Source organism: Microcaecilia unicolor, chromosome 5 (assembly GCF_901765095.1).
Source record: "Microcaecilia unicolor chromosome 5, aMicUni1.1, whole genome shotgun sequence".
NCBI classification, from domain to species: Eukaryota; Metazoa; Chordata; class Amphibia; order Gymnophiona; family Siphonopidae; genus Microcaecilia; species Microcaecilia unicolor.
The window spans coordinates 42,992,618-43,018,121 of NC_044035.1; the positions used below are offsets into that span (position 1 = coordinate 42,992,618).

Below are 25,504 nucleotides of genomic sequence, written 5' to 3' on the forward strand. Positions count from 1 at the left end.
GGGCACCTACATGTGGGTACAGTGGGTTTTGGAGGCCTCCCATTTACCAACACAAGTGTTATAGGTGGGAGGGGATGGGCCTGGAGCCACCTGGCTGAAGTGCACTGCGGTACCCACTAAAAGTGCTCCAGGGACCGGCATAAACGCAGGCCTCTAGGACTGGTTGCTGCCATATAACATTGGCACACCAGTTGACACCTGAAGACTAATCTCTCCGAAAACGTCCTTTATTGGAATAACCGCCTTTACTCACAGTTAACTGCAGATCAGAGGTTGTGCCCCACTGGCAACGAGTCTCCCTGGTACTGAGATGAGCAGTAGGTCAGAGCTGGCAGAATGCTGTACAATGCCCATCAAGGGAAGAACTAAGAGGCAGATGCAGCAACCAAACGTAAAAAAATCTAAATCGTTAAAGTCCCTAACGATTTTAAAATAACGAAAAATGCACCAAAAAAAAAAGTCACACATGCTGAGATCGGTAGTGAAACGTACAATGTATCAAAGAATCACAATACACATCGTTAATCGGCCCCCAAATCATGCGCAGAGCAGCCAAGCGTTATGTTAGCTGCTCTGCGCATGCCACAAACAGTCAAAACACAGTCAAATCGCAAGCACATGGCTCCCAAATAAAAACAAAAATAAAAAAAAAGGGTCGGGAGGGGGCAAGGGCGCTCATCAGGAGCGTCCTGTACAGACGGCCTTGCCCCCCCCCCCCGCTGCTCCCCACTTTCCGCCGCTCCCCCACCCCGAAAAAGCAAAATTCTAGCAGCCCCTGCCCCCTCCCCACTTTCCGCCGCTCCCCCCACCCCGAAAAAGCAAACTTCTAGAAGCCCCTGCCCCCCTCCCTTCCTCACTACTCTCTCACCTCAGCTCCGCCTCCCGACATCCTCCGTCCGTGCCCCGCCCCCTTTTGGGGTCGTCGTCGCCATTCCCCTCCTCCATCGGGCCCCCCTTCCTCTTACCGGGCCCGTGCAGCGCCTCTCTCCTCTGTCCGAAGGCGCTGCACGGGCAAGAAGAAAGCTGAATCAGCTGATGCCTGCCTTCGCCTAGCTTCGATAGAGCGTCTTTCTCCTCCTGGGCCCGCCCCTGTCTGACGTCAGTAACCTACGTAGGTTACTGACGTCAGACAGGGGCGGGCGCAGCAGAAGAAAGACGCGCCATCGCGAAGGCAGGCATCAGCTGATTCAGCTTTCTTCTTGCCCGTGCAGCGCCTTCGGACAGAGGAGAGAGGCGCTGCACGGGCCCGGTAAGAGGAAGGGGAATGGCGGCGACGACCCCAAAAGGGGGCGGGGCACGGATGGAGGATGTCGGGAGGCGGAGCTGAGGTGAGAGAGTAGTGAGGAAGGGAGGGGGGCAGGGGCTTCTAGAATTTTGCTTTTTCGGGGTGGGGGGAGCGGCGGAAAGTGGGGAGCAGCGGGGGGGGGGGGGCAAGGCCGTCCGTACAGGACGCTCCTGATGAGCGCCCTTGCCCCCTCCCGATCCTTTTTTTATTTTTATTTTTTTATGTGTTTTCTGAGGTCCTTTGGACCAATCACAGCGCTTTTAGCTCTGCTAATGCGCTGGGATTGGCTCAAAGTTTGTTTATTTTTTCACTTAACACTTTTTCCTGCCACGGAGCTGTCCTAACGAGAGGTCCAGACCTCTCGTTAGTTTTCCTGCCTTTTTCCTGCGTAAAGGCAATCGGAAAAGGTTAGTGCATGTCGTTTCAATGGGGTTTTCACACTAATTGCTCATCTCCATTCCGTTTTCGTTAGCTGCTACTGTCGTCGGAAAATAGGCTTAAGTGCATGGAAAGGATAGGAAATTCTTCCCTGAGGGCTCATTTAACGATGAAAAACGTTTAGTGCATCTACCTCTAAGTTGTCTAACGTGGCTAACACAGGAAAGGGAACTAAAACTGGCTTACAAAAATGGCCACTACCGCATGGACAACAACAGGAAACACAACAGGGCACACTCTGACCCAGTAGGCAGGGGGGAAAGCACCATGGGAGAAGAGCCTACCAACTAACAACATCGTGAGACTGTAACACAAGCTAATGACATCACAGAGCCCAATACCCTACACCTACCACAATGCAATGCTGATGTGACCCTGTACTGCACCCGAGAGCCACATCTCACCCAGGGAAAGGCTGTGACAGGATCAAACACATTCTGTTGTCATGGAGGTGGGTACGGTATTTGAGGCTGGCATAGAGGCTGGAAAAAAAGTTTGTAAAGTGGGGTTTTTTTGGTGGGAGGGGGTTAGTGACCACTGGGGGAGTCCGGGGATGTCATCCCCGATTCCCTCCAGTGGTCATCTGGGCAGTTGGAGCACTTTTTTGGGACTTGTTCGTGAAAAAAAAGGGTCCAAAAAAAGTGACCCAAAATCGCGATAAAAACGCCTTTTTTTTCCGATTATCAGCTAAAGACGCCCATCTCTCCTCGGCTGATAACCACGCCCCAGTTCCGCCTCCGCCACGCCCCCGTCAACTTTATTCGTTTCCGCGACGGAGTGCAGTTGGAAACGCCCAAAATCGGCTTTCGATTATATCGATTTGGGCGCCTTTGCGAGACAAACGTCTATCTCCCGATTTAGGTCGCACTATAGGCGTTTTTCTCTTTCGAAAATAAGCAGGATAGTTGCCCCTTTACAACTGACGGGTCAAACCACATGCATACGCTGTCAATGATGCACTTCAGCTGTCACGGGCTTATGTTGGAAAGTCCCCAATAGACAAAAAAACTATAGTGGCTTGAGTGAATACCACATGTGACTCCATGAATGCAGTTTATGCTAATTTATGCCCATGTGAGTTAATCTATGTGGGGCGCTCATCGTGCCTGATAAAACGGAGATTGTCGGAGCATAAATCACGTATTCATACATCTACTATGTCAGCCCCGCTTGTTCAACATTGGGTGGGGGAGATAGTGCTAAGATTTTGAACTTTAAGGAACAGCGCTGGATATTTAATTTAGATACAGTAGCCCCTCGGGGGCTTAATAACCAATTGGAATGGAGTACATTGTTGTGACGCAGGTTAGTGAAGAGATCGTGATAGGTTGAAGCATAGTAGATTGGTGGGAATTGTGGGCAGTACTATTTAAAGTGTGGAAATTGGTGCGCCACTCTTTGAACAAGAAACCAGAAGATGGCGCACATATAGTGAGTAGATGGTGATAGTTTACAATGAGGTACTTATGTGTTGTAAGAATTGAAAGCACAGAATTTAATATACAATTTCTCTTTTTTTGTAGTTGACTCAATCCTGACACAGCTACTGCGAAACATGCCGCACATCGGTCATTATGAATAATGGAGTTATTGATAACATTAAATTGATCAGCTATCAGCAATCAAGAAAAGCTAAGTTTTAAAATGTAATTGTTTTGGAATATTAAAGGATCATAAATTAAAGAGTAAATGTTGTGGAAGAAAGATATAGTAGAACTGGAAAAGGTGCAGCGAAGGGCGACTAAAATGATAGCGGGGATGGGACGACTTCCCTATGAAGAAAGACTAAGGAGGCTAGGGCTATACAGCTTGGAGAAGAGACGGCTGAGGGGAGACATTATAGAGGTATATAAAATAATGAGTGGAGTGGAACAGGTGGATGTGAAGCGTCTGTTCACGCTTTCCAAAAATACTAGGACTAGGGGGCATGCGATGAAACTACAGTGTAGTAAATTTAAAACAAATCGGAGAAAATGTTTCTTCGCCCAACGTGTAATTAAACTCTGGAATTCGTTGCCGGAGAAAGTGGTGAAGGCGGTTAGCTTAGCAGAGTTTAAAAAGGGGTTGGACGGATTCCTAAAGGACAAGTCCATAAACCGCTACTAAACGGACTTGGAAAAATCCAAATTTCCAGGAATAACATGTATAGAATGTTTGTACGTTTGGGAAGCTTGCCAGGTGCCCTTGGCCTGGATTGGCCGCTGTCGTGGACAGGATGCTGTGCTCGATGGACCCTTGGTCTTTTCCCAGTATGGCATTACTTATGTACTTATGTGAGTGGACCGATGAGGAGCCAATATGCATTAGAGTTGGGAGCATTCGTGCCTTCTGACAAATGAAGCGCTGCTATATTAATATAAATTGTGCTGCTGAGGTCCTTTAGTTAAAATACGATTAAAAAATGAACAAACTTTAAAAAATGAATAAATATAGATAAATCATGGACATAAGGGAAGATATTGTATTATGAATGACTGAAAATTGACGGCACTGGGCAAATATTACGATTACATGTGTAGACATTTAGCCTCCGCCTTTTGATCTCATATTATAATAGTCTATACGTCAGATTCAGCCTACATACAGAATATTACAAACAAATGATCTGAAAGGCAGGAGGAATTTGTTTCCTGTTAATAGTGCACTAACACTCTCCACACATCCAACTTGTGCAGCTTCTTGGAGAGTATGTCCATGCACTGACCTATAAAGGTGGGAAAGGAAACCACCTAGTTTAGATGAAACAGAACAATTACCTTTGCAGGAAGGACTGCACCATAAGAATAGTAATAGAATCCTCCCAGAAGGACAGGTGTGGGTCATGGCAAGACAAGACCTGCAACTCTGAGACCTTGCGTGCCAATGCAATGGCCACCAGACAAGCTATCTTTAGCATAATGTTCTTTAGGGAGACTGCCTTCAATGGTTCAGTCCCAAGGTGATAAAACTGAGCCTGGCTTGGGGGTGGAAGTGCACTGCACAGTTCAAGAACCATGTAGTGTTTGCCTGCCCCACCAGGAAGCTCCCACTATGTGGCTGGCCTGCTCTGAACTGCCTGTTGCCCTGCCCACAAAGCACGGCCTAGGACTCACCGTGCTCCCAACTGTCCCCTGGCTCCTCTGGGTGTGGACTGTTCTTTAATTTTCCTTTATTTGCTTTGTTTCTCTGACAGACAGGGAAATATAGCCTGTCTAGCAGAGTTTTATTTATTTTTTTTAATGCTCTCTGGCACTTCAAGTAGCCCCAGGGACCCTGCCAGGGGGTGAGAAGGGGCAGATTGAGGGGCAGGGGATAGGGACCCAAAGCCATCACTGCACAGGCCCCACATTGACAGAGCCTGATGCCTCAACCAAGTTAGCACCCTTAGGTGCAGACTTGGGGCAGTGGAATCAAACTCCACTTTCTACTAGAGAAAGGTCTTTAACCGAATTCCAGGAGCCAATGCCATTATGTTCAACAACAGAGTGTGCGCCTTAACCTGTGCACTGGAAAGCTAGGCATGGGACCTGCTGCTCCAGCCTGAACAAGCTTACTATCTGTTGGAGGTAGAGAAAACCCTCTGAGTTCTCAAGTGTATCAATCAGCCTATGCACCACTGATGTCACTGGAAAAATCAGTTCTTTACCTCCATCTGCTGGTCAGAAAGGGGAACAACCCACTTGTTCAGACTACTACTACTACTACTACTTAACATTTCTAGAGCGCTACTAGGGTTACGCAGCGCTGTACAATTTAACAAAGAGAGACAGTCCCTGCTCAAAGAGCTTACAATCTAATAGACAAGTGAACGGTCGGTCCGATAGGGGCAGTCAAATTGGGGCAGTCTGGATTCACTGAACGGTAAGGGTTAGGTGCCGAACGCAGCATTGAAGAGGTGGGCTTTAAGCAAAGACTTGAAGACGGGCAGGGAGGGGGCTTGGCGTAAGGGTTCAGGAAGGTTGTTCCAAGCATAGGGTGAGGCGAGGCAGAATGAGCGGAGCCTGGAGTTGGCGGTGGTGGAGAAGGGTACTGAGAGGAGGGATTTATCCTGTGAACGGAGGTTACGGGCGGGAACGTAAGGGGAAATGAGGGTAGAGAGGTAGTGAGGGGCAGCAGACTGAGTGCATTTGTAGGTAAGAAGGAGAAGCTTGAATTGAATGCGGTATCCGATCGGAAGCCAGTGAAGTGACCTGAGGAGAGGGGTGATATGAGTATATCGGTTCTGGTGGAATATGAGACGTGCAGCAGAGTTCTGAACAGACTGAAGGGGGGATAGATGGCTAAGTGGGAGGCCGGTGAGGAGTAAGTTGCAGTAGTCCAGGCGAGAGGTAATGAGAGCGTGGACGAGAGTTCGGGTGGTGTGTTCAGAGAGGAAAGGGCGAATTTTGCTGATGTTAAAGAGGAAGAAGCGACAGGTCTTGGCTATCTGCTGGATATGCGCAGAGAAGGAGAGAGAGGAGTCAAAGATGACTCCGAGGTTGCGGGCAGATGAGACGGGGAGGATGAGGGTGTTATCAACTGAGATAGAAAGTGGAGGAAGAGGAGAAGTGGGTTTTGGTGGAAAGACGATAAGCTCGGTCTTGGACATGTTCAGTTTCAGGTGGCGGTTGGACATCCAGGCAGCAATGTCGGATAAGCAGGCCGATACCTTTGCCTGGGTCTCCGCGGTGATGTCTGGTGTGGAGAGATACAGTTGGGTGTCATCAGCATAGAGATGATACTGGAAACCATGAGATGAGATCAGGGAGCCCAGGGAAGAGGTGTAGATTGAGAAGAGAAGGGGTCCAAGGACCGATCCCTGGGGAACACCAACAGATAAGGGGATGGGGGTGGAGGAAGATCCATGAGAGTGAACTTTGAAGGTGCGGTGGGAGAGATAGGAGGAGAACCAGGAGAGGACAGAGCCCTGGAACCCAAATGAGGACAGTGTGGCAAGAAGTAAGTCATGATTGACAGTGTCAAAAGCGGCGGATAGATCCAGGAGGATGAGGATGGAGTAGTGGCCTCTGGATTTGGCAAGGAACAGGTCATTACAGACTTTAGAAAGTGCTGTTTCTGTCGAGTGAAGAGGGCGAAAACCGGATTGAAGCGGATCAAGGATGGCATGAGAGGAGAGAAAATCAAGGCAGCGGCTGTGGACTGCGCGCTCAAGTGTCTTGGAGAGGAAGGGTAGGAGGGAGATGGGGCGGTAGTTGGAGGGACAGGTAGGGTCTAGTGATGGTTTTTTGAGGAGTGGCGTGACTACAGCATGCTTGAAGGTGAAATAACAAGGAAATTACATTTTTAACAGAATGACTGAGCACTTCCTCGAAGGGTACGTTAATTGCACTAGTACTCTAGTGACCCCCCCCCCCCCCCCTTCTTGCCACACTGTAATATATCCCTAGGGAAAAGAGGCATGTGAACCGTCAAATTACTTACAACTTTTCTAACTGGAAAGAAAACAAGGCACTGTTGTAAGACATTTTTCCTCCTATTTTATTTATGATTTTGCCTCCGTCCTTTGATTAACTTTCTCAAAGCTCTTTACAGTCAGAGAAGATGGCTTGTTGATGAATGGGTGCCACTGGCCCTGGATGCTGGGACTGTCTGTGTGATATGATTTACGAATACGGATAATATCAAGGCCAGACTGATTCACCATTTTCTGAACAAGTTCCAAAATTTCATCTGAAGTTTTGCTGTTAATAGCCTCTTCCTTCACTTTTCCATTCACTAAAACAACAAAGCAAAAATAAAATAAACATTAAATACAATTAAATTAGCACAAGGCTGACATATGACTGTACAGATGAACTACATTCTGATTCTACAATCAGAATATAAGAACTATGAAATAATCATAAATATCCCATGACAGTGGGTATTTTTCCCTTGACAGATTTCATTTAACAATGTCTTTAAATGCAAAACGCAGCACTTTTTTTTAAATGTTAAAAAAAATAAAATCAGGCTAATTGAAATCAAGAATTCCTCAAGATTTCATATTAACAGCACTTTCACAGCCTTTAATACTGGACTTGAATTAAGCTTTAGTAGTTTACATTTCAGTCCTGCTCGAACTCCAAATCAAAGCAGTATCTCGAATACATAAAAAAAGCATAAAAATCACAATATTTCACTGTGGTCATACTACACATTTGCTGCTTAAAAAGACTTGCAAATGAAATAATGTAAAGTAGCTATTTCAGTTTTATTCAGGACTATATTATACTTTTGTTAAGGGCCTAGCAGTTTCCTGCTGTTCCTTCGGGGCTTACAACTCAAATTTAAACTACCCTCTTCTGGACATGAGCCCTTTATTAATATTTCAGCCTAGATTTACTGAAGTGTGGTATGGCATTAGCAAGCATCATTTACTGCAGGTCCTATTTTATGCAATGAGACCTATTTACTAATGTGCATTATATAGCTCACGTCAGTTAAACTAGATTTATTAGTTTCTTGATATACTGAATTCTGTAATATACCGAAGTGAATTACAATACATTAAGAATTTGTAAAAAGCATAGTTAATACTTTGTATACATTACAATATGCATTAGTAATGAACTACTTAACTAAACAGAAACATCAAACCTATAGAAAAAAGAAAGTTGACTTGAAAAGACCCAAGGAGCAGCTGAGCAAGGAAGTAAAGAAAAATCAGTGTCAGAATTCACTGACTTAGACTGAAGACCTGTTAGAAAGCCATTTCTTCAACTGGATTAAAACTTTAGTACACAGAATTAAACTTCTAGGATAGAGATAAGCCAGTGGCAGTCAACATGTTTTTAAACGCTGACCACTGCTGGCTAATCAGATCCGAATATTCAATTCCAGGCCAAGTCTGGGAACCAGCATTGCTGCTGGCCTCTCAAACTTATGTGGGTCTCTGCCAACATGCGGCTGATCCTCCATCCCCGAACCCTCCCCTCAGGATCAACCCCCCTCCTCCAGTGCTTACCTTACATCCCTGATAGTCCAGTGGGGGTAACCTGGGCAGGAGCAATACATATAAGGAAGGCCGACCTTTAGCAGTAGTAGACTACTGCTAGCACTCAAGGCAGCCCATGGAGCCACTAGTGGAAGGAATGAGTAGGGATACCCCAAAACTGAGGATTCCGAGACTACAACAAACTGCAAATCTGGTCGGAAAGAAGACCTTTCCCTGTGATGTGTAGAAGTGCACTCCCAAATACTCTAAGGTTTGGATGGGAATCAGGTGGTTTTTGGACAAATTGACTACCCAGCCTAGGGACTGCAAGAAATGAATTACTCTGGCAGTGACCTGATGATTCATGGACAGATAGGGATGTACCTGGCTGCCTTATAAGTACATAAGTATTGCCATACTGGGACAGACCAAATGTCCATCAAGCCCAGCATCCTGTTTCCAACATTGGTCAATCTAGGTCACAAATACCTGGCAAGATCCCCCAAAACTACAAAACATTTTATGCTGCTTATCCCAGAAATAAGCAGTGGATTTTCCCCAAGTCCATTTTAATAATGGTCTATGGACTTTTTTGTTCGTTTGTTTCATTTGTACCCCGCGCTTTCCCACTTCATGGCAGGCTCAATGCGGCTTACATGGGGCAATGGAGGGTTAAGTGACTTGCCCAGAGTCACAAGGAGCTATCTCTTCCTTTAGAAAGCCATCCAAACCTTTTTTTTAAACCCTGCTAAGCTAACCACCTTTACCATATTCTCTGGCAATGAATTCCAGAGTTTAATTACACGTTGAGTGAAGAAACATTTCCTCTGATTCATTTTAAATTTACTACTTTGTAGCTTCATTGCATGCCCCCTAGTCCTAGTATTTTTGGAAAGAGTAGACGCTTCACGTCTATCCTTTCCACTCCACTCATTATTTTATAGACCTCTATCATATCTCCCCTCAGCCGTCTTTTCTCCAAGCTAAAGAGCCCTAGCTGCTTTAGCCTTTCCTCATACGGAAGTCGTCCCATCCCCTTTATCATTTTTGTTGCCCTTCTCTGCACCTTTTCTAATTCCACTATATCGTTTTTGAGATGCAGTGACCAGAATTGAAGACAATATTCAAGGTGCAGTCGCACCATGGAGTGATACAAAGGCATTATAATGTCCTCATTTTTCTTTTCCATTCCTTTCCTAATAATACCTATCTATTTGCTTTTGTAGTCACCACAGCACATTGAGCAGAAGATTTCAACGTATCATCAACGACGACACCTAGATCCCTTTCTTGGTCGGTGACTCCTAACATGGAACCTTGCATTACGTAGCTATAATTCGAGTTCCTCTTTCCCACAGCCATCACTTTGCACTTGTTCACATTAAAAATCATCTGCCATTTAGACGCCCAGTCTCCCAGTCCCATAAGGTCCTCTTGTAATGTTTAACGATCCTCTTGCGATTTAACAACTTTGAATAACTTTGTGTCATCAGCAAATTTAATTACCTCACTAGTTACGCCCATCTTTAGGTCATTTATAAATATGTTAAAAAGCAGCGGTCTCAGCACAGACCCCTGGGGAACTCCACTAACTACCCTTCTCCATTGAGAATACTAAGACAGTGCTTACCTGACGACAAGCCTCGAGGTGCTCTTTGGTCAAATTGGACTTGCCCATGCCTCAAGGACTCTGAGCGGTATAGGCCAGGTAATTCTTCATTTCAGAGTCCCAGATTCCAACCCAAATAGTCCTTTTGTTCTGACAAGCGGGCCTTTAACCAATCCTCCAGATCTTCCCCTGCCTCTCATCCCTTTGTGCATGGAAATCTCTCTCATGAATATTCATTGTGGATATCCTGAAAACCTGACTGGCTGGGGTGCCTGCAGGACCAGGTTTGGGAACCACTGGATTAGAGAATTGCCATTTTATGTACTCTTTCAGAAAGCAAAAAAAAAACTTACCTGTTTTCAGACCCAATATCCTATTTAGGGTTACCATATGTCCAGTTTTACTCTTTTTGAGGACACTGCGGGGAGTCCGGGCGGGTTTTGCCATCCTGATCATTTGTCCTGGTTTGTGGACAGATGGAAGGGCGGGCGGGAAGGCTGGCCTCAGGGTGTCCTGTTCTGGCCTACCTCCCCCCTCGTGTACCTTATTGTTGTGCCCTGGTGGTCTAGTGGCCTCTTTGGAGCAGGAAAGAGACCCCTCTTTCCTGCTCAGCGCGGCTGCAGATCTTTTGCTCCAGGCGCCAAGATAATGGAGCAAAGGTGAGCTGTGTAAATGGGAGCATTTTTATGAAGTGCACATAAGTGCCCTCTAGGCTGCCTCGTTGCTCTCCTGGGATGTCTGTGGGACCATTCTACTAAAAATGCTGGCTCTTCCTACATCCCAATGGCATGAATCTCTACGTTTTGCACCTATTTGGTTTTTTTTATTTTTGAAAATGGACCAAAAAACAAAGCATCCAAATCACAAAATAGTATTTTTGAAAAATAGAGACTTTTACTCTTTTGAAAATGACCTTCTTTCCTATTCGGATTTTGGACAAACTGAAAATGCCCCTCCTGGTCTACTATGGTCTCTATTGCAACTTCACTATTGGAAAGCCATAACCTCCCTAATTTGGCGATATCCTTCATAGATACCTTGCTCCGAACCATGCGCCTTTGAGTGACTGATGTCCTTCCCCAAGTTTCTAGTTTAAAAGCTGCTCTATCTCCTTTTAAAAAATGTTGATACCAGCAACCTGACTCCATTCTGGTGTGGGAGAGCCCATCTTTCTGGAAAAGGCCCCCTCCTTCACAGAATGTCACCCATTTCCTAACAAATCTAGATCCCTCCTCCTTGCACCATCTCATTCATGCACTGGGACTCCAGAGCTCTGCCTGCTTCTTGGGTCATGAGCCTGGAATGAGTAGCATTTCTGAGAAAGCTGCTGTGAATTTCAAATTTCTACCTAAGAGTTTAAATTTACCGTAGCTTCCAGAACCTCCTTCCTACATTTACTGTGTCACTGTTACCCACATATACCAAGACAGCAGGCTTCTCACCAGTACGGACTAAATCTTACCTAGGTGAGGCAAGAGAGCTGCCACCTTTACACCATGTAGGCAAGTGATCAAATCAACAGCTGTCCAGACCCTTCCCTCCTAGGAATATGCCTTTTGGAGAATCATCCTTGGTATGAGAGGATATTATGTCACTTCTTGGAGGAGATCCTGGCTACAGGATTTCTTCCTGCTATATTTATTTTTTATTTGTCGCATTTGTATCCCACATTTTCCCACCTATTTGCAGGCTCAATGTGGCTTACATAGTACCGTAAAGGCTTTCGCCTAGTCTGGTAGAGAAATACAGGGTGGTAGAGTGGTTAAATATCGGCATTTGCCAAGTCTGGTAAAGAGACAAATACAAGGTGATATTGTGGTCGGATAAAGGTACATGTGGTTTGATGAGAGGAAGGTTATGTAGTGTCCATTATGAGCTTTGGTTTTGCTATGTTGCCGAGTGTAGGTATCTATGTTGGGTCGGTGGGGTATTCCTTTTTGAATAGGTAGGTTTTCAGTGATTTCCTGAAGTTTAGGTGGTCATAGGTTGTTTTCACAGCTTTTGGCAGTGCGTTCCATAATTGTGTGCTTATATAGGCGAAGCTGGATGTGTAGGTTGCTTTGTATTTGAGTCCTTTGCAATTTGGGTAGTACTGTAGAGGTTTAGGTACGTTCGAGATGAACCAGATATGTTTCTGATTGGTAGGTGAATGAGGTTTGTCATATATCCTGGGACTTGGCCGTAGATAATTTTGTGGACCAGGGTGCAGATTTTGAAGGCGATACGTTCTTTGATTGGAAGCCAGTGCAGTTTTGCCCGGAGGGGTTTGGCACTTTCGAATCGTGATTTACGAAATATCAGCCTGGCGGCTGTTTTTTGAGCGGTCTGAAGTTTCTTTGTCAGTTGTTCTTTGCATCCCGCATAAATTCCGTTGCAATAGTCTATATGGCTTAGTACCATTGATTGTACAAAGTTGCAAAGTATTTCCCTCGGGAAGAAAGGTTTTACGCATTTAAGTTTCCACATTGAGTGGAACATTTTCTTTGTTGTAGAGTTCACTTGGCTCTCGAATGTGAGGTTACGGTCCATTGTAATGCCGAGTATTTTCTGAGATAGGGACGGTGTGGTCTGGGGTGACTAAGGTTGTGGGTTTGTATTTGTCGTGTTGAGATGAGAGGATGAGGCAGTGTGTTTTTTCAGTGTTCAGTTTCAGTTGAAAAGAATTTGCCCACGAGTCTATGGTGTTCAGACCGAGTTTGATTTCATTGTTGATTTCTGTTAGATCATGTCTGAAGGGAATGTATATTGTGACATCGTCTGCGTAGATGAATGGGTTGAGGCCTTGCTTTGATAAGGACTTGGCCAGTGGGATCATCATTATGTTGAAAAGTGTTGGTGATAGTGGTGATCCTTGAGGTACTCCACAGTCCGCTTTCCAAGGGGGAGATATGTTTAAGTTTGATTTTACTTGGTATGTTCTGGTGGTTAGAAAGCCCTTGATCCAGCTAAGTACATTTCCATCAATCCCGAAGTAGTCAGAGTGATGCTCTCATTTTAGGTGATCTTTCTCCTCTATGGCAGCATAAAGACTACCAGATGAGGTAAACCACTCCACTAAGTTCAGGACATAAAAGTCATTGCCCCCCACCACACACTACAGACCCCTGCACCTCAGTGGGCCCTCCTACCTTGAAGGGCCTGGTGTATTCTTCAGGGGCAAGAAAGAATCCCACTCTTTCCTGCTCGCTGACGCTACTCTGCCCAGTGCCACCATGTTTTCAAAATGGCTGCCAAGACTTTCCACAGTAGTCTTGCAGGTCTCGACAGTCTCACGACGGCACCGGGCAGAATAGCAGCAGCGGACAGTAAAGAGTGGGATTCTGTTCTGTCCCTGCAGAGGCAACTAGACCACCAGGGCCCTTCAAGGTGGGACCGGGGAGGGCCTACTGAGGCTCAGGGGGGCCGTGGTGTGCGGGGGAGCCTCTGGACCCTCGGGCACTGTCCGGTTGCCCGAAGGGTCAGTCCACCACCCCTGGAGGGACCTAAGTGGTGAGCCTGAATGGCAGATCATATTTGGCCACACGGGAAATAATTCATGGCCATGCACACATACATCTTACAAGAAAAAACACTGAAAGGGAGTTTTAGTTCCTGAAAGCTAGTCAAGAAATGTACTTAGTACAATTTTTAAAAAGGTTTTATTGATTTAATTTCAGTGCATAAGTGAACTAATGGCGTTCAATACTTTAATTTTGTAAGAAAACCTATGTTAAAGGATGACAAAGCTTTTTCTGGGAAGGTTCAGCTCAGATTACAGAAAGCTTCTGATCTGCATAGCTACTGTATAGTTGACCAAATTGTAAATAAAGAACTCCATCTACTATTCAAACTGTGTGCTGCAGTACTTGGAAATGATTTACAGTATGCTAACACTGTTAAGCTTTTCTGTCAATAAAGTCTAGTCATTAAAACCAGCTGTCACAAGCAAGGTGTACAACAGGGCAGCTGCAAGGAGCTTTTTTTTTTTTTAAAACAAATCTGTTCTCTTTAATGTGTGTTAAAGTAAGAGGCGTGCACAATCTATCTTCCCTTTTCACCTTGTCCATTTGAAAACCCTAAAGCTGTTGGGATGTGGCAATGCAAATAAAGAGCGAGAAAAAGCATTCACCCAGTTCCCACTTAATTCTACCTAATATGCAGACAAAAGTGGGATATAAATATTGAAAATAAAGAAATAAATCATTCTTTTTTGTTTTTAGTTTGTTTTTGTTAAAGTGATGTCAGTAGCAGGGCTGGAAAAAAACTTGGGTATCAGATTGCCAGAATTTGGCGAAATGGGTCCCCATTGGGCTAAACAAGAAGTGTTCGTTGAGCTAAAAATTGTTTTCTTGATTATATGGGCTCTTATATGTTTATTGAGCTGAGCACAATGATGTGTTGAAATGAGTAAAAGCTGGATTGCATGATGAGCTTTTGCACATATTATTCATATAAAAATGGAAGTTTTTATGGAGCAATGATTGATATTGGCACCTTGACAAGATGACACTTTCAAATGTATTATAAATGTCATCAGGGTGGCTGAGATCCTTTTCTTCCAAAGACTAAGTCTCATAGAACAACGACCCCGATCTCAACACAGAAACTATATGCAAACAAACAGCACACCTCACTCACATGCAAACCCTCACCAAATACAGAACAAGGGATCCACATCATCACCCTTGAAAACCGTTTCTGGTACAGGAAGATCTCTTACATCTTCTTCCGTAAAGATAGAAGTTTCAGTTTCTCCGCTATGGCTTAGTCCTCCCTGAGCGCCCCTTTTGTTCCTTCATGATCAAACTGTCCCACGGATTTTCTCACAGGCTTTCTGCTTCTGATGTTCCTGCCTCTGCGGCAAGTTTCTCTTCATATTCTCTTTTAGCCTTCTTTAATAATGCTTTGCATCTGACTTGCCAGTGCTTACGGTGCTTCTTATTTTCTTCATTTGGGTCCTTTTTCCATTTTTGAAGGACAGTCTTTTGGCTGTAATAGCCTCTTTTACTTTACCTTTTAAACACGTTGGCTGTCGTTTTCTCTTCTTTCCACCTTTGCAAATACATGGAATGCATCTGGTCTGGGCTTCCAAGATGGTATTTTTGAATAATGTCCACACCTGATTTACAGGGTCGCCCAAATCGGCATAATCGAAAGCAACAACATTTCGCATTCAACAAACAAACATATATAAAAGATTTTCGGAGTAGACTCTTTTGTTAAAAACTCCTGATAGCCCGGTACAGAGATTTATGTGATTTAGGCAGCATTGATCTTATAATGTTCACTATTTATTTAATGCATGCACTAATCAATTTTAAGCTTCCTCATCACTACAGTTCTTTTTTATATACATCATTAATCCCTATTTTTCTTCCGATTGTCCACTAAACTAGTTTAATCTAGTAAATTGTGGTTTTACTTCATTTCATTAGTTCACCTGTGCTTCTTATCGAAATTTACATACCTTCTCCCATTTTTTGTAAAATGCCATTTCCTTTATCCGTTCTTATATAAGTTACGCCAATTAAACTACTATTTTTCAATAGTTTACAAAATTACATATATCTCTCTGTAGAGAAGGTAAGCATTCTCTGGTATTCATACTATATACAATTGTAGAAAGACACTCAGAAAGATAAGTTTTTTAATATCTTAGCAATCAGCAAATAAACACAATTAAAAGATTTTCATAGAAGACTATTTTTGTTATAGACTCCAGATAGTTTTGTATATAGATCTATGCGATTTAGACAGCATTAATTTACTAAATTTTATAATAGAAATCTTAGTGTCCCCAATACACATATTTTCTATATATAATCTTTTCATAAATCGGTAGAATAGAAATTCTAGAGCTCATTAGATTTAGTTTTTAATCATCTCATAATATCACGTCGTTTTACATTATTTAGTTTCATCATTACTTTCTGTTCTTCTTATGCAGTGTAAATTCTTTTTGTTTTTTGCAGCATCATACGCTTTTTGTGCTTTTCAGCACATTTTATATATATGTTTTTCTAGAAGAGAGGAGGTAAGTGCGTTCAACCTCCATATACTAGCTTATTATATTTTTAGTATGTCAACACATAACATTTTCTGTTCACATACATTTTGCCTTTCAATATAGCATTTCACAATATCCATTACTTAATGTTTATTTATTTTTTAGCCTTTTTATTTATCTTTTTTGTGTCTTACATCCATATCTCTTCATCCATTTTCTGATAAATGTCATCATCATATATATTTTTTCATAGTATCATCTCATATGTTTTAATTTATACAAGCATTTGATCCTTTTATATTTACTCTTACTTTCTAGTACACAGATCTTAGAGATTTTCCGCTCAGATATTTGCCTTGGAGTACATACCTTGATATACATTTTCTGAGGTAATTTACAGTTCATTCAGTCTATTATAAATTATTTCAGTGCATGATTAATTCACCACATTTATATGATACTTCAATAAAAAACACATAAAATTTGAAATAAAATATATATTTATTAAAAATATATATTTATTATACATTTTCTCCTTATATACATATACAAATTTTAATTATCATTCTTCTTTATAAATACATTGTCTACTCTTACAAATTGACAAATATATATTTTTATAAACTGATGCATTGTCCAAATATTTACCCACGATGTTTTATAGTTCATATTATTTAATAATTCATTTGATTATTTAATAATTCATTTTTCAAACATATAACATTTATTTTCATAAATTGATATACAGTCTAAAGTACTATTTATGTGTCTTCATTCACTAAAAAAATTTTTATTATTTTATTATATTTTTAAAAATTTTTTAAAAAACATTCTTAATGTATTACCTCTTAATACCGTATATACATTATCAATTTTTAATATCTTTAATATTATTCATCAATGTCTCATATTTACTTAGTGTCGCTTCATTTTCAATTTTTTAATTATATTTAAGTTTATGCCATATTTGTATTAATGTTATTCATTTATTCTGTTCTCATCAATTCAATTCAGGTTGCAAAGACCCCTGAGGCAGGCCTTAGGGCCGAAACACGGCCGTGTCGGGTCCGTTTTATACTTCATATAACCATTGTTATTTTTTTAATTTTGATTTTTTATGCGAATAAACACAATTTTTGGTATCCTCATCCATTTTCCTCACTTTTTTCTTTCTATACCCAGCTCCCTGCCAGCAGTATGCAGGTCCCTGGAGCAGTTTTAGTGGGTACTGCAGTGCACTTCAGGCAGGCGGACCCAGGCCCATCCCCCCCCCCCCGCCCCCACACCTGTTACACTTGTGGTGGTAAATGTGAGCCCTTCAAAACCCACTGTACCCACATCTAGGTGCCCCCCTTCACTACTTAAGGCTATGGTAGTGTTGTACAGTTGTGGGTAGTGGGTTTTGGGGGGCTCAGCACCCAAGGTAAGGGAGCCATGCACTTGGGAGCAATTTTAAGTCCACTGCAGTGCCCCCTAGGGTGCCCGGTTGGTGTCCTGGCATGCGAGGGGGACCAGTGCACTACGAATGCTGGCTCCTCCCATGACCAAATGGATTGGATTTGGTCGTTTCTGAGATGAGCGTCCTCAGTTTCCATTATCTAAGAACGACCATCTCTAAGGTCAACTTAAATGCTGAGATTTTGGCGTCCCCGACTGTATTATCGAAACGAAAGATGGCTGCCCATCTTGTTTCGATAATATGGGTTTCCCTGCCCCTTCGCGAGGTCGCCCCCTGGAAAACTTGAGTGCCCCATTTGATTAAGCCCCTTTTAGTGTCCTAACCATAGCAACCGATCGTTTTAGCTTCTTTTTAACCATTTTCTTCATTTTATTATAGTCACCCTTTCGAAAATTAAATGCAGCTACAGTAGATTTCCTTTGTCGGTTTATTCCAGATAGTAGGTCAAACTTGGTAATGTTATGATCCCCGTTTCCCAGGTGACCCAACACCGCCACCTCTCACACTATGCCCTGCATGCCACAAGGACCAGATCAAAAATGGCTCACCCTCTTGTCAGTTCCTGGACCAGTTGCTTGAAGCAGTCATTTTTTAAATCTAGAAATGTTATCTCCCTGATGTAACATTTATCCAGTCAATATTGGGGTAATTGAAATCACCCATTATTATAGTGTTGCACAATTTGCCAGCTTTCTTATTCTCTGTAAACATTTCTTCATCTGTCTGTTCATTCTGTCCCGGAAGACGGTAGTACATTCCTACAAGAAGGAAGGGGGGAGATGCCAGACAGATGCTGGCATGGGAGGAAGGGGATGTAAGGAGGGATGAAAGCTCTGCAGAGGGAGATATGGCAAGCAGGCAGGCCAGCCAGTGATGGTGACAAGATGCTGCTCCATAAAAGGTGCCACCTGAAACCCCTGCTTCATTTGACCCAATGATAGGGCTTCCCCTGGTTGTATAAGAAACTCAGGCAAGAGGTAATAAGAAGAGGTCAAGACATCACCTCACACCTAAGAAAACAAATTCTGGCCCAGACCAGTTTCTAGCTGTATAAGATTATACTGTATGCCAAGCAAATTTACACAGATATCTCTCTTTTTTTTAAATATAACCATGCTTTCTAACACGAGCATCCCTCTGTGTATCTGCAATTTTCCTTCATCACCATAAATTCTAATTCTCTAGCAATCCCCTCTTATATATACTCACATTTGTTCTTAATATAAGTTACACCACCTTTAAGTTACTAACACCCACAGCCATAGGACTACGGATCCCCAGGACTAGAAAAAAATCAAGACCAACAGTACTGGCACACTACAATGCTGCATTTGCAAGAACTTTTACTGACCATTCACAACACCATTATGCACAGTCATATTAAGAGAACACAATAAGAATATATCTCATACTGAATACAGAAGCCATCATTGATAGCTCCATGCTGAGGTATTGTGCCATATACAGCAAACAAAAACTGGTTCTTGCAGAAGCTAAGATCTCACAGCAAATCAAAGCAATATATCATGCCATTTAAATAACACATCTCACTTACTATACAAATGTCACTCTTGTATTAGGATACCAGACACACCAGAGTTATTGCTTTTCACTCCTTTCCCCTTATATATATATATCTCTATATATAAAAGGCACCACCAACGTTCTAAATGAAGCCTCCAGCCGGAAGTGTGAAGGGGGAGAGATATCCGGTTTTCCCATGAGTGTCTGCCCCGCCCTCGCTCTCTCTGTAACACAAACAGTGAAGGAAAACACAGCAAAGCAGGAAACCAAATCGCTCTCTCTGTAACAGTGAATTACTCAGAGGGGGGAGGGGAGAGAGGGCAGAAGCCCTCACTATCTCTCTAACACAAACACAGAACAGCAGGAAACTTAACACTGAAGGACTCGACTCCGAGGGGGGAGGGGACAGACAGCACAGGGGAAGGGAGAGAGGGCAGAGGGCAGGGACACAGACACTCCCACATGCACACAGAAGAAAACCTTGAAAGCCCCCGTTTCATTTGCATCAGAAACAGGGCTTTTTTACTAGTAGTTAAATAAATAACTAAGACAAGACCTTATAGTGGTGAGTGGTAGGATCCTCCAGAATATTAATTTACAGAAGGAACAATTTAAAAAAAAAATTTAATTTTGTTGTTGCAAAATGAATGTTTCCCCAATAGGTCCAGAGCATGTCAATATCTACCCTGGTGAGAACTTTATACCTGTCACAGACACTTAATCTGTATTTTAACCCTTCTCCTGTTTGAACTAGTACTAATTTTCAAATAACCATGGTCTGCAAATATAAAACCTGAATAGAACCAACCGATTCCATTTCACAGTCAATCCAACTGTAAATTCCCATTAAACAAACCTATAATGTTAACACTGTTATATAATACGAAGTGCTAGTAAAGATTAACAAAGGACTGTTTTAAGCCTTACAAAACAATCCCTATTAAATATTTTTTTCCAAAAATGGATCCTATTGCCTTACCAACCGATGGATAATGTGTTAAACCATACTTTACTCTGCTTTTCTATGATTATGTAACACCATCACAGGAAAAAAAACAACTGAGTTTTTGCAGCTGCGAATCTTCACAAAACCAGGGCATATAATTTTAAAAAGCTGAGATGTTTATGAGCTGCTTTTGTGTGTGTTACGGGATATCAGAAAATTTGGAACTATTTTAAGTACACATTAATGTTTTCCTTTAGGGTGGTTATAACCCCCCAAATTCTATAAAGTGCAATTTAATTGAATAACGAGCCAGTCTGCACCAATTGGCTTCTTAAGCAATTGGTGCTAATTGGATTTAATTAAAAATTAACATGTAAATTTTACACACGAGTCAATTGGACTAAATTGTATAAATGGTGTCTAAAAAGATATCACTAGTGCTAGCCTGTAAAGGGCACTTAAAGGCACTGTGACTACATTTAGGCATGACCATTTACACCAACGAATCTTTGGCGTAAGAAGATCCCAGTTATTCAAAAAAGACAAAAAAATAGAACAGGAGGGTAACAGAAGAAGTGGTTTGTTACAAGTTACCCGACGTGGCCACGTTTCGCCCTCAGGCTGCGTCAGGGGTAAAAAAACTAATAGGGGTAAAAAGCAAAGTGAACCCCTAAAAGTAGTCATACAACCGCCTTACATAAGTGCTTCCCAAGCTTACTCAGCAAACTTCACAATGCTATGTTGACTGGCAAACTGTGCCAAAACATTTCGCAGGAAGGACCCCACGGTCCTTCACAAAGGAAAAATATTCAACATTACATGAGCACGCAGTTCTGGAATGAACTGCCGCGGAACTTGAAAACGATCTATGAACAAACCAACTTCCGTAAGTCATTGAAGACACATCTTTTTGATAAAATCTACGGAAAGAACCAAAACACCTAAAGCTCACACTCACTGCTCATTAATACATCAACATATCCACTTATAACCCTCAACCCCTAATCTCACCACACTCACACCTCTACTCACAGAAAACGCCCTTAATTTCCTGTTGTTCCCTTCCAATGTCCCAATGTTCTTTTCAATTGATTTATTCCTTATTGATTTTGATTTTGCCACGTTTAATTCCTCAATGTAATCCATAACCTGAATTGTAACATATTGTATTTCCACCAATCATAATGTACTGTATGCCACACTGAGCCCGCAAAAAGGTGGGAAAATGTGGGATACAAATGCAATAAATAAATAAATAAATTAAGGAATCTTTCACGTGCTCATCTTCCAATGTGGTATATATCTACTTTTCTTTTTTCATACATCTGCTTTGTGATTTTTTTTTTTGCTTTTCCATTTTTTCCAGTTTATTTTTCCCCCGTTTCACTCCTTTTATGCTTTAGATTTTTTAAAATTTCTCCTTCTAATCTATTCTCTCTTTCTCTAATTTATTTTTTCTGTCCTCCTTTTTCTCTTTCTCACTGCTTTTTGAAAAATACTCCCTCCCTCCCCTTTGCTGACCCAATTCCCAAAGCCCCAAACCAAAGAATATTTCTATAGCAGTCCATCACATTACTTTGCTTTGCCTCACTAGTCAGCTATAAGGATCCACACGGCCCAATCTTTAGCAAAGTAATAAATAAAATGTGGGGCCTTTGAGCCACTGCAGGGTTCAAGGTCCTGTCACGTTCCCAGTCCTTTCTTCAGCGTGTTACTAATGAACAGGAAGTCTATGCTAAAAGAGGGGGCAGAAATATGGCAAAGAATCTGAGCCCTAGAGCAGCTCAGTGGTCCTGCATTTTCTTCCTATTTGGCAGCAGCATGTCCAGTGCTCCCTGGTCTTAAGATGCCCAGCAGCATTCTGCCTCGGTCCTAATGCCCTCCTGCTTTGCCAATGCCAACTGGGCTTTCCTTTGCAGCATGACTCAGCTGAAGTTTGTATCACATGCTGCATGAACTCAGATGCTGCATATGTGGTTCTAAATCTTGCAAGACTTGAGATGGTGAGAGATTTGAACCATGCGACCAGCATCCGAGTTCCTGCAGCACATGACGTGAACTTGTGTATACCCATTCCCTCTTTTTATTGTAGTTCTAACCCCTTCTCTCATTACTTGTCTATCTCAAGCACAAATTGTTACTATCCTTTATTAGAATATAAGCCGCTTCGATGGAAAGTCCTCAAACTTGAAACTTCAAAGACCCGTATGATGGTGGTGATGTAGGAACAAAAAACTGCACAAGGACACAAAATTCCAGGCACCAGCATATAATTTCTAGGTGACCTGACACCTGGGATTTGTAGTCATATTTTGGTTATGTTCATGCTCAAAAAAATCAGCTTGAAAAGAACCATAAGATTGCCTTTAGTATGTACTTACGATATTCTGCTATCAGTTTTGGAACTCTGGATCTCTGTGGTGTTACATACAGTACAACACTAGGATTCTGTTTGGCAAAATCAACCACCTTTTCTTCTATAAAGTCTCTGAAAGTAAAATGAAAGTTAAACATTGTAAAGATTAAAAAAAAAGTACAATATTAAAATGTCATGCCAAAGAAAAGCTGAAAACCCAAATAAGCAAAGGTTCTTACATTATGTATGTTAGATCTGGGTTTTATTATCCAGGGATTTTGTCTATCTAACCACACATCTAATCAGTTTTATACTTTAAAGATTAGTCACAGGGACAGCAATTTTTAAAAGTAATTTTGCTGGTTAAGGACCATAATTAATTATTAACATGTGTTACAGGACTAATACAAAAGAACATAAGAATAGCCATACTGGGATTTTTGATAAATTGGGTGTCATTTTGTTTCTTTAGATTCCTGAGGAGCTTTAAGTAACGAGAGCACTGCTACCGATAAATGGATTCAATTGTAATCATATCCGAGTACTTTTTTTTGCATGGGTTTGATCACGTATTTGCTGTTTTACAGAGCACGAGACTGTTCCAGGACTTCCCCTGAAGAAGCGGATGTGAAACGGGCTCCCCGTTGGGAGGGGCCAGAAATAAGTCTCTCTCAGTCTCTCCATGCAATTGGAATGTTAGACATATATAAGATGTTAAACCACACCTGCCAGTGGTATTCAGGTTGTTAGGAAAACAAAGTAATAAGAAAATAGAGTAAAAAAAAGTTTAAAAAAATACAATATAAACAACGTAGAAAAGAAAAATTCCTCACAATTTAATAGTCTCGGAGGTTTTTTGTAAGCCGATGATTGAACATAGCCGATTGAAAGAAGTGCGCAGTACACAGTTCTTTGGAACGTTTTCCTAGTTCGGCACTGAGGCTCTTTTTCCTCCATCTAAAAGATATAGGGATGTCTTCCCTGAACATACTAGCAGGGTGTTTTTGATTTTTTTTTATCTGAGTGGGAAATAACAGCAGATCAGCAATTTCATGCTTGAGTTCTTTGAGTACCCTTGGATGTATGCCATCCGGTCCAGGTGATTTACTACTCTTTAATTTGTCTCAGTACTTCTTTCAGGTTCACCAAGATTTCTTTCAATACCTCCACATCATCCATTTCCAGTACAGGCAGATCTCTTACATCTTCTTCCGTAAAGACAGAAGCAATGAATTAATTCAGTTTCTGTGCTATGGCCATGTCATTCTCTAACTCTTATGTCAGCTTTTGTTGTTCTGTGGGGAACACCTATACTACTTACTTCACAGGTATATTTACAGGGATATGTCAGGACTATTTACAGAGACCAGTACTCCTATCCTGGGAGGCAGTGCTAAATCCCAAAGTCTGTTTTCTCCACTCTCAAATTTCTCCAGCGGGCTCAGACCCTTCCCCAGCGGTGATCCCTCTCTCAATCTACCCAGGACCTCAGCTCCCCCCGGGCTCCAATCTCTCTGCTCCCAGACTGGGACCCTTTTTCTGCCCACCTGTAGCATTTGTAGTTCTCCAGTTGCCACTCTGTGTAGTAGCACCCACCCCCAAGGTTACACTCATTCCAACAGGCCTCCCCTCTCTCCTCCTGATCTATTGGCAGGGCATTTTCAGACTGTGAAAAGACATCTGCAGGCAACCAAAAAACCCCATATGCACTCACATGCAACTACTTTTATTCACTCCCAAATTCTGTCAAATCTATCATTCACCCCAACATGGGCACTTTCTTTCTGCATTTTATTCATAAACACTCCCAGGGCTGGGCTTCCTCCCAGTCACTCCCTACCAGGGGCTCACTGTTTTCAGTTACCCAACTTAACCATGGATTAAAAAAAAAAAAAAAAGACCCCAACAACAAAAAAGTCATGTTCAACTTCCTAGAACACAATGAACAAACGCTAAAAATTGTGAAGCGATGCATAATACGATTTTATTTTTTACACGATTAAAAAAACAACAACAAACAACCCAACTTGAACAGGGGCTCATTCCTCAGTCTGGTTAAGGTTTTCACGTGCCTATTCATAGTAGTTAACGTGAAAACACGTGACCGCCTGGATACGTTCTAGGACCGAATTAAGAACTGGTCTCCGTATCTCAAAAAAGATATAGTAGAATTGGAAAAGGTACAGCGAAGGGCGACGAAAATGATAGTGGGGATGGGACGACTTTCCTATGAAGAGAGGCTGAGAAGGCTAGGGCTTTTCAGCTTGGAGAAGAGACGGCTGAGGGGAGATATGATAGAAGTGTATAAAATAATGAGTGGAATGGATCGGGTGGATGTGAAGCGACTGTTCACGCTATCCAAAAATAATAGGACTAGAGGGCATGAGTTGAAGCTACAGTGTGGTAAATTTAAAACGAATCGGAGAAAATTTTTCTTCACCCAACGTGTAATTAGACTCTGGAATTCGTTGCCGGAGAACGTGGTACGGGTGGTTAGCTTGACGGAGTTTAAAAAGGGGTTAGATAGATTCCTAAAGGACAAGTCCATAGACCGCTATTAAATGGACTTGGAAAAATTCCGCATTTTTAGGTATAACTTGTCTGGAATGTTTTTACGTTTGGGGAGCGTGCCAGGTGCCCTTGACCTGGATTGGCCACTGTCGGTGACAGGATGCTGGGCTAGATGGACCTTTGGTCTTTCCCAGTATGGCACTACTTATGTACTTATGTACTTATGGAGAAAGCCAGGAAGTCGTCTGGGCTCACCTGACTCCACGCGAGGGCTGCGCGTCCTTGCTGAAAATGAAGGTTAGGCGTTTGAGCTGGCAGACGTATCTACCCACGCCGTTCTGCAAGACACTCTGCACGAAGCGACTCGGGCTGCCGCGCGAAGTCATTGCGCCAACGACAAGCACAAACTCAAAGGGACGTCGCCATGACAGACGCCACGCCGCCGGAAATAGCTTTTGACCCGCCTTCCCCCCAGTGGTGCGGGTCGGGGTATTT

At 42.4% G+C, this 25,504-nt stretch overlaps 1 protein-coding gene across 1 annotated transcript; it reads right to left on the reverse strand.

The window, feature by feature from the left end:
• Positions 1-7,156: 7,156 nt before the first annotated feature.
• On the reverse strand, positions 7,157-25,458 carry MRPL43 (mitochondrial ribosomal protein L43). Its single transcript, XM_030204777.1, has 3 exons — positions 25,265-25,458; positions 22,524-22,630; positions 7,157-7,417 (listed from the first exon to the last, which is right to left on the reverse strand). Exons 1-3 carry the CDS (start codon positions 25,393-25,395, stop codon positions 7,185-7,187), a joined length of 471 nt encoding a protein of 156 aa, XP_030060637.1. The 5' UTR covers positions 25,396-25,458; the 3' UTR covers positions 7,157-7,184.
• Between the last annotated feature and the right edge of the window lie 46 nt (positions 25,459-25,504).